This window comes from Serinus canaria, chromosome 1 (assembly GCF_022539315.1).
Source record: "Serinus canaria isolate serCan28SL12 chromosome 1, serCan2020, whole genome shotgun sequence".
NCBI lineage: Eukaryota > Metazoa > Chordata > Aves > Passeriformes > Fringillidae > Serinus > Serinus canaria.
The window spans coordinates 54,923,596-54,939,843 of NC_066313.1; the positions used below are offsets into that span (position 1 = coordinate 54,923,596).

A 16,248-nucleotide genomic window follows, 5' to 3' on the forward strand; every position below is an offset into this window, starting at 1 on the left:
GCTAAGGGGAAGAAAGGCAAAACCGTTAGCTCTTAAAGTCTCATGGCTTCAGCTCCAAAATCTGTAGGAATCTGACCCCAGAATATGTTGTAAGCAAGACCTAACCTTATGTGTCCTGTCTGTCTGCTCTGATTAGGCTAACAGAGTATCAGATAATAGAGTGAAAATGGACCCTTACTTAATACAATCCAATATTGGATTTCATGTCTTGAGTAGTATTTCCTCTTATGTATTCTACATAGATGTCAGTGATAAGTGGTTTTGCTCTGAATTTAAAAAAAATGTTGGGGGAGTTAAATATAGCTGAGCCAAAACAGCTCTTCCTTTTAAGAATAATATTGAAAAAAACATTTTGGCATCTCCTGTGTAATTTACACAAGTATGAGTATATTAAAAACTTACAGTAGCATTATCATAATGGCATTGAAAAAGTAGTTATCAATGCACTTATTTAGGCAGTGAGAATCAAATCTCTGTAAATCTGATTATCCCACCTTCTTTGATACTAAGATGTACTATGACACAGAAGTATATTTGACAGTATTGTTTTATAAGGATGGTAAGAGGGATAGCTACACAGCAAAAAGCAGGTCTGGCCCTAAATCTGTAAATCTAAAAAAGAAACAGTGCTTTATGTGCAAGCAGAGTGTGCACAAATATGTTTTCTCTATAGACCGTGTGGCTTGGACACACTGAAATTGAAAATCCCCACCTGTGGGGCAGAGGCACAGTCTCTGCTTTCAGATCTTATTTTAACCCTTTCTATATAAATTTTAAGCTAAAATATTTGATGGCTTGATTAAGTATTTGCAGTTTAAGGTCCGGGGGATCTGAATTGCTTCAATGGCAGTGATTCAAAATGCTGATGATTCTAATGTTCAAGAATTTTCATGTATGTCTGAATATGTCTGCAGACAGATGTATACATTTAATGTACACGTTAGGAAAAGTAAATTATTGATTATTTATTTCTGATTTTTTTAATGTTCATTATGAAAGCTAGGACATTGTTCCATATTTAGCATTTATCTTTGAACATATCTGATGACAAATATATTATATAAACTAGTAATTTAGATTCTGGAAGCTTTTATATTCTTTGCAGTTATGGTCACAGAGATAACCTAAATGAAAGCTGAGGCAAGACTGTTATACAGAAAATGTCAGGAGGAAGAATGGATTTGGTAATGACAGAGTCTTTATAAACACAGATTCCGCCAGGTCTCTTGAGTTAATTGGATCTCATTTCCATTTTCATATGACTTTTAAGGTATAGCATTATAAAGCGCTTTAAAAAATAAAAAGAAAAACAAAAATTGCACAAAGGTTTTTTTATATCTTTGCAGCAATTATATGCTACAAAAGCATATAGGAAGATCTTGCAATGTGAGGCGCAGTAGGGACCACCAGGGCAGACTGCTGAATCTCTGCAGACTGTTGCTAATTGCAAATCAAATGTGCACTCATGCTAGGCACACAGGCGAAACAGTAGCTGGAAGAAAGGCAGGCTAGATCTGCATTTCTCTTGAGAATTAGCTCTGAAACACGCCTGAGGCCAAGACTGTAAGTAGCCAGAATTCCTGAAGAGTGCTAGGCAGCCAGTGTGCTCCTCCAAGAACCTTGAACGAGTTCCAAAAGTTTCCAGAGCAGCAGAAGCCTTAGAATTAATGACCCCCACTTGCCAAGACTCACAGCTTTCCTTTACAAGCATCGAGCTTATCTGTGTGTTTTATCCACAATGGGTATTGAAAATCATGCACCCAAGCCAAGTAAATAAAGCATTTCTTTCAAAAATAAATAGCACAGGACTCCTGCCTTGACTTTATGGCTTGGCTTTATGATAATTTTGCTTAAAATTGCCTTTTCATCCCAAGCTGGCACAGGAATCCTGCCCTGCCTCACTCAGGGCATGTGTACATGGGGGGTGCAGCTCCATCCAAGCATGGCTGCTCCATGCTCCCAGCCACATCCAGGCTGGGATGTCCTGCTGGGAGAAGTCCCACTTACTGGTGCACCATATTGCATCGCTGTAGTCACAAGGCTTCTGAATCACATCTGGCATGTGCCCATCAGCTCTGGTTGTCTGAGGGATTCATGCCCACCGGTTTGAGTCAGGTCTACCCCACCACAGCAATATATTTATCAGACACTTCTGATTCCTCATCCCTTCTCCTTCCAGGCAGCCCCCTGGTTGTTGCTGGCACTAGTTCTGTGTGTTGCCTCAGCACACTGTCCGCTGCTAACATCACACTTGCCCCTGATTTACCCTGAAGTCAGAACAGGGGGCAAGGCAAGTCCTGTTGTTCCAATATTGTACGTTTTTCTAAGCTTCCTATTCCAGCATTTCTCTATTTAACATGTGAGAGAAGAATATAATTTAAATAATAATTTAGAAAAAAAATATTGTACAAAAAGGGACTTCACCCCATTAACCTATGGGAATGCAGCTGCACACTTTCTAGCCTTAAGTTTTCCACCATTATCTCCACTGCAGAGGTGCTAGTCTTGGCAGGGATGCAAACGTCTTCTTGCCTAAGCTCTGGCATCCTTTTCAGAGCATATAAAAGCGTGCAATAAAGGAGATGGAGAGGCTCAGGCATCCTCTGTGCATTATATCAACTGATGAAGTAGTGCCAGGGTGATAATGGAGGGAAACCTTGGCAGGGGGAAAGCCTGCAAGACCAAAGTGCGCTGCAGGCTGAGCCCAGTCTCCCATCAAACCCACGTGTGGCTGATGGGATGTGGCATGTCACCAGAAGAGCACTTTGCCAGGGAGCCACAGTCACCAAGAGGTGATGGCATTTTATAAACCCAGAAAGGGAAAGGCAAAGAGTAAGGACTGAACTGCATTCCTTGAGCACTCAGGACACTCTCACCAGTGTTTTGTAAAACGTAGAACAGTTTTACAAAACTGAGCATGCTCTCCTGACCTCATATTCCGATGAGTAACTCAGCTGAACCCAACAGGACTGCTTAGAATGGGTGAATTTCTATAATGAGGAGTTGGCAGAATCAGGAAACAGCTCTTCCGGTCACACTGCGATCCATAAATACTTAATTCTGGTGCTAGTCTGGAAGTAGCCATCTCAGCTCATTCCTACCAGCTATCCTCACCGTGGAGTGGTTTCACAGGATGGTTATTTTTTCAGAGTAGGGAAAACATGTAGCATTCATTGGAAATGCACCACCCTGCTGTCAGTATAAATTGCAGACTTCTTGAGGCTTTTGAAAGATGAGCTTCAGTGAATTGAACCAGGAGACCTGATGATTTTGCAGTCCCCAGATATTCTTTGTACTACTTTATCAGGAAGTGTTGCCCTCTTCCTTCCCCATGAGGACTGGTTTAGGGGCTTGAGCAGCAGTTCCTGAATTGGTGCAGTTCACAGCCCTGCATAATAAGGTACAAACAGACCCTGGCCTGCTTACTTTAAGTGTCAGATTGGAAACTGAACAGCTGGGGGCTGAATAACACTCAGTTCAGCTGGTTTTGCCACATAGCAAAAATATGATGGAGCTAACCAAACCCCTAGGATTGTAGCCCACCAACACTTCTGAGTCAGACACTAATCAATACATATTAGTCTTCTGTTTGGTCAGGATTTTAGAACTGTTGCCAATCAGAGCCAGAGCTATAGAATCAAGTGATGTCAAACCCAGTTTCTTTGGCAAAAAAGAAGGAATTCAGAGGAAAGTTGTGTTTATTGTTCCCTATCCATCTCCTCTCCCTCCGTCCCCCTCCTCCACACGATATCTATTGTGAATTAAATTACAATAAAAGCATGTCTTTTCAGAGCTTAACCTAAAGAGCAAATGATTCTATGAGTTTCATTTAAGTGTACAAACCTCCATGGATTATAGGCTCAGGAGAGCTATGGTGTCTCCTCTTTGCTCTGTTTGCTCAATCACAGGATGAACGACAGCATATTTCACTGTGGCTCAAGATGTGAGCTAGGACTTTCCTTAAATCTCCTGAGAGTGATCTTTACAATTCCCAATGTAATCCTGGATTTTCCCCTAAAAGCTAATTCAGGAGAGGAAAAAAAAGTTTTTGTTCAGGTCATATATTTGCAGTGTCCCCTCAGTTCTTCCTGACACTGGTTAAATAAAAGAACTGTTCTTCACTTCCCCTCCTTTTCCATCATACCCAGAAGCCATGCCAGTTATTTAGGTACGTTGTCAGGAAGACAATGTATAGTAGCACTTCTGCATCTTACCTCAAAATATATCATGCAAAAGTAATCATTGGCAAAACACTATTTAGCTAGTGGCAACTTGCAGATATTGTAAAGTTTAAATTAATAGCAACAATAGTGGGAAATTAAATTGTTTATTATTCTTGGGAGAGAAATCTGTGCACCTTTTATGCCTTGAAACTACTTTCTAATCTTATTATTTAAAAAATAATGACCCAGTCCTATTATTTTTCTTTTTTTGCCAACCTATCAGGCCTTAAGTATGTTGGTTTCAAAATGGTTTGAGCAAAAACTCATTAGAATTATATGCTCCATCTGTTTTTCTCATTGGAAGCTTTATAAAAGACTCCTTCAAATAAATCAAAGATAACTGTGTGAAATACTGAAATAATGTGCTTGTTTTGTTCTGTTTTGGTTTTTTTTCACTCTCTGCAGTTAAAAAGCGCCAAGGAATTAGCAGAAATCAACGGGCATGATGAATCTCAAGCAAATGTAGGTACATCTGTCTGTGTGTAGATTTAGTACATGTATGTGTATGGTCTCAAATTTACTGTGTGCATCTTAAAGCTGATAGAATGGCTGAATGATTTGCACATCAAGTTTGAAGTGCCTGTTTTGTTTTTTTTTCTTGAAGCCACAGGTTCAAATCCCAGCAAACTTCATTCAAGGTAGATAAATTGGGTTCCATGCAATTTGCTTTGTAGGATTTATTTGGATGAGACTTTAACAACCAGTGTCCTACTTGCTGAATGTGGGTGTTAAAGATACCATGGAAACCACTGCAAAAGAAATGCTTTTCCTTAGTGTCCTGTCCAGGATTAGACGAGCTACAAAGTTACACCATTTGTCTCTGTGGCTGCCACCTTGCAGCTGGGTAAGCCTGGGCGTATTTCAGTTCTGAGTGAGGTGGTTCATATATGTGTGTAATTTTGAAGCAGTTAATTTTCACAAGAGGACTAAATTAATTCACTGAATCATTATTTTGTCCAAAACCATTAAAGGACTCTTAAGGTCGTGTTTTTAAAAACCTGCTGCCAAAAAAGAAAAAATTGCTTATTTTATTTCCTTAATGATTGCCATCAAAACAGCAATTTCCACAAGGGGGGAAGAGAAAAAAAAGGGAAAGTTTTCTGCTATGTTTGTCATTCAACCATGCAGTCTTTGTCATAAACATATCAATATTAAAACCAATTATATACGCTATCTTCCTCCTGGCCAAGTGAACTAGCAACAGTTTAAACACTAATATATTTTCACATCTACTTTAGTCCATGTGTTGTCTGATGGCTCAGTCAGGAAAACAGTTTTATTTTAAACCTGAATGGAAGACTCAAGTTTTGTGAACTGCTTTTTTGATAAGGAAATGTTGTCCTCGTTTTTTTAATCCTTTCCTAAATCTCATTCATTGTGATCCGTTTCCGCAGTGAAGTCGATAGAGCCTCATAGCTCTCAGCGTTTGGACAGGAGACATTCAATATTGTCTGATAGCTCCAACAAATCTGCAGCTGCAGTCTGTCTGCACAGCATCCCATTGCCCCTTTGAAAGATTCTGTTTGCAAACCAGAAATACATTAATCCAATGATGATCTTGAAATGCTCACATATGCTAGCTAAAAAATGGTCATTTCACAATAAATAGCTGATTGCAGGTTTTCCAAAGGAAATCCTAAAGGAATAGATATATGTAAGTCTTACAAACTCTCTAAAAGAACTTGCTTCCTCACCAAAAATGTAGATGAAACAATGTTTTGCAGTATTGAAATGTTTTAAAGGGAAATTACCTGAAAGCTTCAAGCTGTACCATTTTGGCTCATATGTAACTGCATAAACAGAAGTGCTTGAAAATTTTATATTTATATAATATAGAGGTTGAAATAGCATTAAAAGGAAACATTTCAATTGTGTAAAGAGAGTGTTTTGGTGCACAATTCCCAGATATCTAAAACAAAATATTTCAGAATCTTTGGTCAATAGTAAATTTTTCAAAATGTAATATTTTGATCCAGTTTGTAATTGTACAAGCTCTCAAATGCCTGAATTTTCCATGGGATAGGAACTGTATTTTCTGCCCCTCTTTTCCGTGAGCTTTTCTCCTGCTGATCTCATAGCAATATTTGACTCTTAAGAAAAGAAGTCAATACCTAGATTAATGGCAAAGAGGGAAACCAGATAGTTACAATTATTGAGTCACAGTTGCAGCCATGTATTCAACAATAATACCACCATGGAATCAGAAAAAGCACAGCAGTATAAATAAAAATAGAGAAATAGAGGGAAAGAACTGATGTTAAAACATTTGCTGCGATAATGAACTTTGTAAAATGGAAGCTGAAGTGCCTTTTAAACAATTGTCATTTATATCAAATGTGTAGCACTCAGGTGTTGTGCCTTGCAGGTTGTCTCCACATATATTCTCAGCAGACTCCATGGGTTTTGCCCCTGGCCACTGTGCAAATCAGGGATGATCAAAGAGAAGAAGGCTTGGTGGCTCTTACGTGCTTCTTAGTGAACTGTGATGCATATAATTGGATTAGGACATATTTGTTACAGATGACAGGTTGAATTCAGCAAATTAAATACCTCTACATGCCGAGCAATAGTGGGAGGTGTTGGTAAGGAAAAATGGCAATGTATGCCTGAACACTGAATACACAGCCTTATCTTCACACTGTGGCATATTTAGATTACTTACTCAGCAGAAAATCAGGCTCCTAGAAAGGACAGAAGAAACTTTAGACACAGTGCATACACATCAAGAAACGCCCTACCGTAACCTTAAAGATTACTTTCTTCACTCAGGATTTCTCCTGATTGCACTAGTGTGCATCATCTTTTACATTAAAAAATGATGTTATTTAAAATAAAACCTGGAAACATTTTTCTTAGCAAAAGCAGATACAAATGAAAATGTATATACTTAGACCTATCCTGATCTTCTACATACTTATTATGTGAGACCATCCTGAAAGGGAGACAAGGATCTGGACACCTTTGGAAAAAGAAAAACTCCCCTCCTGAAGTAATTTGTAGGTGCCCAACCTACAAACTGAACTTTATTTTTTTTTCCTCTTGTTTTCACAGGAAAATTAACTAAGTTGACTAAGAGGCTGGAGCAATTGCAATGTCACATTCCCTGCATGTCAGTTGACACAAAGTCTGTGGGGGTGGGGTAGACCAAAATTTTAGTGTTTTTCCAGTACATCTGTTATTTCCAGAAAGCAAAACCATCTTACAAGGTTCTCTACAGAGTCATAAGGGTGTTCCATGAGTGATTTGCCAGGTACATGCAGTAATATTTGTTATGGCTGTTGACATTTCCCAGCAATGCTCTGTGTCAGGAAAGGCCAAATGTTGGGCTTAGGCAATACACAAAGCCCAAGATTCTGGTCTGGTGTTAACAGAGACTTCAATAGCCAGCACTGCCAGAGGTGCTGTCACTGACTGCTCCCTTCCATCAGTCCTGTGCTTTGGAAGAGATCAGTCCTTGCTTCTAATCTGACCCCCTTTTCATTTCCCCTTCGTTGCTGCATATAATGGTATTTCATTCACATCTCTGTCTTAACTGAAGTGAAAATAATGACCAAAGGACAATCATAATTTCAGATATAATCCTCTTCAAGGATGTTCCCAGACTCTTGGGACTTGAATGCTCCCAACATGAAAAAGATAATCTTGCTTGGGAGCTGTGCTTGAGTAGAGACTATTTTGCAAACTGAAAATGCTAATCACATGTTTTGTGAATAACTCTACAAAGACAATTTATTCTTCTACTCTTCCTGTAAGTTCAGTGGCTTTCTGTGAAACCCCTAGTACATAAATTAATTTTGTGTTTTGATCAAAGATCTCCTTTTGCTCATTGCTGAATTCAGTACAGATATGGCACTGCATGCAAATACAGTGAATACATCCCTGGTTTGGAGGTCAGAAGGCTAACATCCATGGTATCCCTCTCCTGTAAATAGAGAAAGGAAGATTTTTTTATACAAGTCTCATTTTAGAGTTATACTTGGTAATCTTCCAGGAGTTTGTTGCTCTCCCTTGTCAGCTGTCTGCCTTCCTTAGACGGCAGCTGTGACTAACTCCTACCCTTTGTAAAAGTGCTGTAAAATTGTAATCAAGAGTATCAATTTGCCACATTCAGACCAAAACAAGACATGGTTAATGGTCACAGAAGCATTTTGAATTCTGATTGCAATTTCATGGCAAAGTCCTGACATTATTAAGTCACTAAAGAAATTCCTATCAGGTTAAAAAGTCAGAATTTTAGTCTTTGCTAAAAGATTTTAAGGGTTACCTCATTATCACCAAGACATAATAAAATTAACATATTGCAGAGAGTGAAACTGATTTCACCACAAGAGTTTTTTTGCCCAGCTTTTTGTTCTGTTTGTGTTTCGTTGTTTGAACAAAGTGCTGGATTTGACCCCATTCACCTGTCTGCCTTCAGTTAGTGTCTCCCACAGCTTGGAGACAATGTTCTGTGGGTTTTTCTCCAGACACAAAATCAATAATATTAAGTAGGGATGCATTTTTCCATTTGAATGCTTGAAGCTGTTGTCAGAGCATTTCTTGAGTTGAACCAAGCATCTTACATTTAACTTTGATTCTTCCTTTCATTTTTGTCTTTTGTATTTGCTTTTGAAGCAGTTTCCAGATGATCTCTGACTCTGAGGAGGGGGGATATATCACTGCATTGCTCACTTTATACTGCACTGACAGTGATCACATTCTTAACTACGCCCTAGATTTCTCTTTTCATCCAGTAGGTTAATCAGTGATGATCTTCATGAAAGAAAAGATGGTTCTTAAGTGAGGCTTACTTTTGCCACAAGTTGGGCAAAGATTTAAAAAGCCAACCCTGTTCAACTTTTGGAAAAGTCTATAATTCCATCAAACTCATCAGAGTTCACTTCTATGGACTTCCCTATGCAGAGCTTTAATTTGGGCATCCAAAGGTGCCTGCTGGGAATGTCTTATATTAGTGTATGTGTTAGTACACACATGCCATTTGTGTGGCAGCTCCACTTAGTGTGGCAGCATCACATTGAGCCAAGTGAGATGGAAAGGACCTTGAACACAGGGAGAGGGGTAGGAGCTAGAAGAGTGAAAAATCATACCAGTAGTTTGGGAGTGTGGGACAGAAGTTGGTCATCTTTAGTGATGAAGATCCCAAGTGATTGCTGATTCTTCTGCTTCACCTCCTTGTGCGTGCTACAGTCATTTCCTGGTTATCCCACTCTTCAAAAGGCTTGCTCTTCCCAGAACAGCACAGGCTTGCCATAAAAAATGTGCTCAATATGGCTTACATAAGAGCAATTTGAGTCTTAAGTTACAGGCCAGAAAACCCCAGTGCAAGCCTTGCATATGTCAGGAACTGTCTGTTTCTCTCCTGTCTGAGCTTCCCAGGTTTGTAAGCTGTGCACCTTTGCCTCAGCAAACTGATGTTAGTCACTGAGTACCTTCCTTGGGCTCCCCACAATGAGGTCCTCTGGCCCTGCAGCAGGCATTTCTGGAGCACATGGACGTGACTGGGCACTGCAGAAAATGAGGTGATGACACCTGGGTGCTTTAGAGGATAAAGCAAGGGTCCTGGTGGCCTCTCCATACCCATGAGCTCAAGGCTGACATTCCCTGCAGGGAATGCCAGAAGTTGGGATTTCTGCAGGGAATGCCAGAAGTTGGGATTTGTCTCTCTGCCACACCTCAGAAGAAAAGAGCACGAACTATGGTCACCCTCCAGCCCCTTTTGTTGTAACTTCTCCCTTCTGCAAGAGTTAAAGAGAGCAGGCAGGAAGAGTGGAGAGTGAAGGGATGAGGACAGCTCCTTGAGAAGAGAGGAGTGGGGTTTGGTTTCTCATCATGGGTGTGCTGTGTCATTAGGAGAAGGTACCCTGATTGGATTGGAGCCATCAGGGGGGCTTTAAAGAGACACATTTACTGTCTGTGTTCAGATTCTTCTGTCCTGGTGGGGCCAGTGCCAGGGGCTGAGGAGTGGCTGTGCCTCTTTCTACTCCCCACCTTTTCCATTCCAGATATTTATTTGTAGCTCTTCCATCACTCATTTCTTCCCATTTCCTTCAGTTTAAGGCACATGGAGCATGATAGATTCAAGCAGCTCTGACCGTTCACAGCTCAGCAGCTTTCCTACTTACTGAGACAGGCATGAGGAATGACCACCTCCTGAATTCAATACCACGAGGCCCGAAAAGTAGCAGGAGTTTAACAGGCTGTTTAGGATGTTATCAAAGAGCCTACTCAGCCTTCAGAAGTTCTTTTACACTGGTAGATCAAATCTCCCCGAGTTCCCCCCTTTGCCACCCCAGCCCTGGTTTGTCAATTCAGAAGTCAGCGAGAGTTTCATTAGCATGGTACAGATGTCTCTGCTGGCTAAATCAGAGTCTCTGAGATTCCAGCCATGATTAAACCCTACAGGGAGCAAACAGGGAGCAGACCAAGGTATATTCGGACACAGAATGTGCTGCCTGAAGTGGATCTGGGTTCTAGCAATAACCCCTTTGTTAATGTGCAGCAAGAAATCACACCACTTCTCTTGTCCCTAATTAGGAGTGTCAGAGTGACTTGGCTTTTGATTGCAGTGAATTCTGATGATCTGAGGGAGGAGAAAGAGAACTCTGAGACACAATGATAAAACCCATTCAGCCACCCACTCAGCAAATCACAAAAGTTTTTTTTTACTTTAAATTTCATATGAGCTCCACAGGGAGACAGATCTTCAGTGCCCAGAGCTACCTGACATTTTAATAATATCTGATCATTATATGAAGCCTTTCATCCCAAAGCATTTTCCCCGAGTATTTATACTGCACACGTATACAGGAGTCATCCTGTCATTTCCAGTGAGGAATAGCATTCAGCCTTATACATATGCAGCTGTGGGCTTAACCCACACAGCCTGCAAGGCAGATTGGCTTGTCAGAGCACTCAGGCTCCCCCGCAACCACCTGAAGGATGATGGGCCACCTCTGCTTCAGCCACAAACCTGCTACTGCAGTCCTGGGGGCTGTGCACCACTCGCATGCGCCTTCCAACAGGCTTTCAAGGAATAGACAGGAAAAGAGTGACAGCAGTGAGAAAGGAACTTCAGTATTCCCAAGAGCCACTCTTCACGGAATGGTTTTCATTTGAAAGAGCTTTAAGGATCATCTAGTTCCAATTTCGTGCCATGGGCAGAGACAGCTTTCACTAGACTAGATTGCTCAAAGCCCCATCCAGCCAGGCCTGGAACACTTCCAGGAATGGGACATCCACAACTTCTCTGGAAAACCTATGCCAGTGTCTCACTACCCTCACAGTAAAGAATTTCTTCCTTGAAACTGATCTAAACCTGCCCTGTCAGTGTAAAGCCATTTCTTCTCATCCTGTTCCAACATGGCTTTGTAAAAAGTCCTTCTCCAGCTCTCTTGCAGACCCTTTCAGGTATGTGAAGATACCCTAACGTCTCTCCTTAGAATCTTCTCTTCTCCAGGATGAACAACCCCAACTGTCCTGTCCTCACAGGAGAGTTGCTCCAGCCCTTTTATCATCTTCATGACCCTCCTCTGACATTGCTCCAACAGCTCCCTGTCCTTCCTATGTTAGGAGACCCAGAGCTGGATGCAGCACTGCAGGTGGGGTCTCACCAGAGCAGAGCAGAGGGGCAGAATCCCCTCCCTCACCCTGCTGGACACTTCTTTTGATGCAGCCCAGGATACCATTGCCTTTCTAGGCTGCAAGCTCACATTGCTGGCTCATGATGAGCTTCCCATCAAACAATATTCCCAAGTCACTCTAAGGAACCTCAGAAAGAGTTTGTCATCCTTATCAAGATCCACTCCAAAGGAACAAGAACTCCATAGTGTTTAAGTACTTTTTGCATTTTCCGATGTGGAGATTCCTAAAATTAATATCTTTAAATACAAAACCATGAAGAAAATCATTCACTCTCATAAAACTTTTAAGTCTTATGGTCGGTTTTCCCTGAATGTTACTTGTTTTTATTTCAACAAAATCATTTTCAAAACTTCTACAAGTCTTAGAAGGGAAACCAACTGCCTTTTTTTTCTCTCTCTTTTTAACCTTTCTTTTGAAATTGCATCATTCTAGAGGAGATTGCAAGAGCGATATTTGTGCTAAAGACCATTTCAAAGGGTTTTCACAAATTCTCAATCTCAAGTAAACATGAAGTACCTCCTCCTCATTGACTTCAGCAGAGCTGGTGGGCAAGTGATGCTTTCATTCAGCCAGCCATTGGTTTGCTGCAATTCCCTAAAACAAAATATGCAAAATGACAATTACCTTTTATCTTGCAAAGCAACCACCTTCACATCACATAAAACATCTGTGTTAAGTCATCAGGAACCTACACATAAATCCAGCTTTAGAAAATGAAGCAACCTGATCATACTTTTGAAAATGAGCATGAAGTAACTTTCCTATTAGTCATCCATATTTTGCATATGTACATTCCTGTAAAATAAATGTGCTCAAATACAATGAAAAAATATAAAGAGATAGTTTCAATGAGAAAAGCATTTTCAGATTATTGCTAGTTGCCTAAAACTCAGCAGGTGAAAGTTACGATAGTAAAAGCTTTAAAATGAAAAAACTGAAAGCATCTCTCTGGCAAATGGATCAGAAAAATAGGATGTCAAGAGCACCATAAAACAATTAATCTTCACTCCTGAAAATGCTTCTGTTATGTGGGATAAATCAGATAAACAAACCTTAGATCCATCCATTTGAAGTTTTTCATTCGCAAGGTCTTACATTCACAGCTCTAATTTGTCTACATTGCTGTTCCTATAATTTTAATGCCGGGAAACTTTTCAAGTTTTCAACTGTTTATTTTTTAATACTGGTGCATTCTTAAATTTACATGAACAGTAAATACTATATTAGTGTATTTGAAAATAAATTTCTATATGAGTGTCCTTTAAAAGCAATTGCAATGTGGTATTTCTGACAAAACCAACACTGGCTTCTTGCATAGAACAAAATAAGTTCCCGAGTTTAGATTTGAATGAAATGGTGAAACCAGGTGTCTATAATTTCTAATGAGAGACCAGTCATAGTGCAGCATATGGCAAATATGTCCTTCTGCATCACATGGTAGGTAGTAGAAGGAGAAGGATCTTGTAAGACTCTGGAAAAAAAAACTACTAAAAAGCAAAGGGTTTTTAAAATAAATTTTTGACCAGGTGCTAACTCTAACAGTGCCACTAGGCACTTGTGAGAGCTCTGGTTTTGGGCAGATGGTTGGATGCCTCATTCCTTGCCTTATTCCTTTCATATGTGATGAACCACTGCAAAATTTCACTGAATTTTTTTTAACTGAGTTGTCCCAGTACAAATAGAAAAAGCCAAGAAACCTCTCTGCATATAGAGAGTGTGTTGTGTCACAAGGCCATTTAGCTTAGTGCTAGGCCCTTTTCTAAAATCAATTCTTAGGCTGTGAGGAGCCAGGACCATGTAAAATATGAGCTTTCTAGGAAGTAGTTAATTCACCAGCACAAGGTAATTCATTTGAAGCAACACAAGAATGATATTAATCAAAATTGCGAGCAATTTTCTAGTCAGAGTATTTTTAGAGGAGTAGTCAGCAGAGAGTCAGAAACAGTCACTGAAGAGGACAGGCTGAGAGAAAAGCTATGTAACACACAATATTTTTCTAAGTTAGGACAGTTCTAAGTTACTTTCAGAGTTCAGATACTCAACCAAATTTTCACACATCGCATCACAACACAGTGTGTAGCTGATGAAGGGGAAAAAGTTCCATTAAAGAAAGAATTAAAGACATTTGGCCCAAACCAAGCGTTACTGGTTTTGGGAGATGCTGAATCCTGGCAGCCTGACAGAGGCAAGGTGGTTATAGCTCCATGGAATGAACCTGCAGCTGCACTGAGCATATATTCCTCACAGACATGTGGAAGAACATCTGCAACACATACATCACGTGGGTCCATCTATAGACACATGGCCAGCCCCACAGCTCAGCACAAACTCAGCATTCATAAACACAAACAGCAATGAGGTACTCAAACAGGTAAAGGTCCACTCGTGGGAAATACATCTGCAGGCTTACACATATACACAATGTGAATCCCTCCAGAAACTGGACTTTGACTCCAGGCTGTCCCATAACTGGCTCTTAAACACACACACACACACACACACACACACACACACACACACACACACACACACAGACACACAGACACACACACACAAAGTAGTCATTTAGCCATTCCCCAGACTCCATGGTGTTCCCAGTCGGTGGCTTGGACAGTCAGGTCTCTCTAACTGCAGCACTCCAGGCTGCAGTGCCTCTCTGGTTGTTGATCCCTTCTGCTCTGCTCAGATGCCTTCATGGGGCCCCATGCACACATAACAGAGTCCCTCACCCAGGAAAAGAGAAGTTAGTTTGTACACTGATCAGGGCCTGACATGGCCAGACAAGTGTAGGGACCAGCAACCTGGTTACATGCAACCACTCCCTTTTATCCCCTCCCAAACTGCCATGATCCCTTCTTTTCCTGCTACTTCTTCCCCTGCTGAGGACCTCAGCTAGGTTTTGTACAACCCCATAATTTTCTGCTCCTACATCCCGTAACAAGTCCCATATTCCTACAGGCAGTGCTCCCTCAGTCTGTAGGATGTTTCAGAGAGGTGGACTGATGTCATGTTGTGCCCCTGGGGCTGATAATTTCCTGTGACAGCCCTGGAGGAGCTGGATCAGGGGACTCTGCTTTCTCTGATTAGGCTATCACATTTTCCCCCTCTGTAATGGTGCCTCTGTACTCCTTTGTGCTTGTGGAAACAAGACTTGAGTCACAAGTATCACAAGGATGGAGCAAGTGATGGTGGTTGGAAAATCCCTTCTGCAGGGGACAGAGGCACCCCTCTGTTGATAAGGGTGCAGGACTGGGATGTTGCAGAGAAACTGCTGAGCCATTGGATTGCTGGCTTTCTGTTGTACATCCATGTGCCCTGCCACTGCAGCTGATCCTGCTCGGAGCAGAAGGTTGGACTAGAGATCTCCCAAGGTCATCTGCCTGGTTTTGTGATGCTGTGATTATCTGATTCACAATCACTGCCTGTGAGTGTACTCATACGTCGCCACATTTGCAAGGAAATTTGATTTAAGTTAAATTTAAATAAGCTCTTTCACTGTAGCTTAGTTCAACTTGGATTGAATAATTTTGAATTCACTGCAGATAAGAACATAGACAAGGACAGTAGCCCATTCTCAACTGACAACCATGCTAAGCTGTCAGGAGTTGTCCTGTACCTCAACCTTGCACGTCCCCATAAATTTAAGATGCCTGACTTGATGTGCATTGAAAGTATTGCAAGACTTCCATTCACTTGATTGGTTATTGAATTATGCTCCACTCAGGTTAAAACTGCAAGATTAAATTTTCAGATGTAGTTCTGAAGTACATTTAAAGAAAGACTAGCAAAGCAAACCCATCTATACCAGACTACAGGAGGCTGACAGATAAATGCAGATGAATTAAATATATACAGTTCTTCATGCTGCAGACCAGTTTCTACTCAAGTCTGCAGTCAAAACTGCCTGGTTCTCAATAAGCAGTTTGGGCAAACTGACCTGAAGTCCAAGCCCAGTTCTGTGTGCTCAGAGCAGGCACACATATGCCTTTCAATACCTTATAGGCTGTGGATTTGGTATCGTGTGTGTGTGGCTCTTTCTTCTATCAGGATTTTAAGATTACCTTTTATTTCCAAGCTTACAGCATCTCTCTGGCCTGCTGTTAATAGCCTGCAAGATTTTTGCTTATGTTTCAAATATATAGTTTTTTTCTCCTCCTACTCATTTTCTCTCATAAATCCCCTGGCTGATGAGAAAGTGTTGTGTATCCCTTACATCTAACAACATTCAGCAGTTGCTCTGTTTTGCCTGCTGTGACAAACATCAAGTCCTTCCTTTTTCTGCCACTGTTTTAATGCCTCAGACAATTGGCTTTGTGCATATAATAAAAATGCAAACTTTTCCAGAGGCTGGTAGGTTTATGGGATTTTTACTGGGCCTTTCAGA

At 40.8% G+C, this 16,248-nt stretch overlaps 1 protein-coding gene across 3 annotated transcripts in view; it reads left to right on the forward strand.

Annotated features, from left to right (window-relative positions):
- Positions 1-16,248, forward strand: part of ENOX1 (ecto-NOX disulfide-thiol exchanger 1) — a 356,835-nt gene that overhangs the window by 328,737 nt on the left and 11,850 nt on the right. For all 3 annotated transcript variants that reach the window (XM_030234651.2, XM_018908677.2, XM_030234653.2), the window contains one exon: positions 4,629-4,685. In XM_030234651.2, coding sequence (XP_030090511.1) covers positions 4,629-4,685 — 57 coding nt within the window. The remainder of the gene's footprint in view (positions 1-4,628; positions 4,686-16,248) is intronic.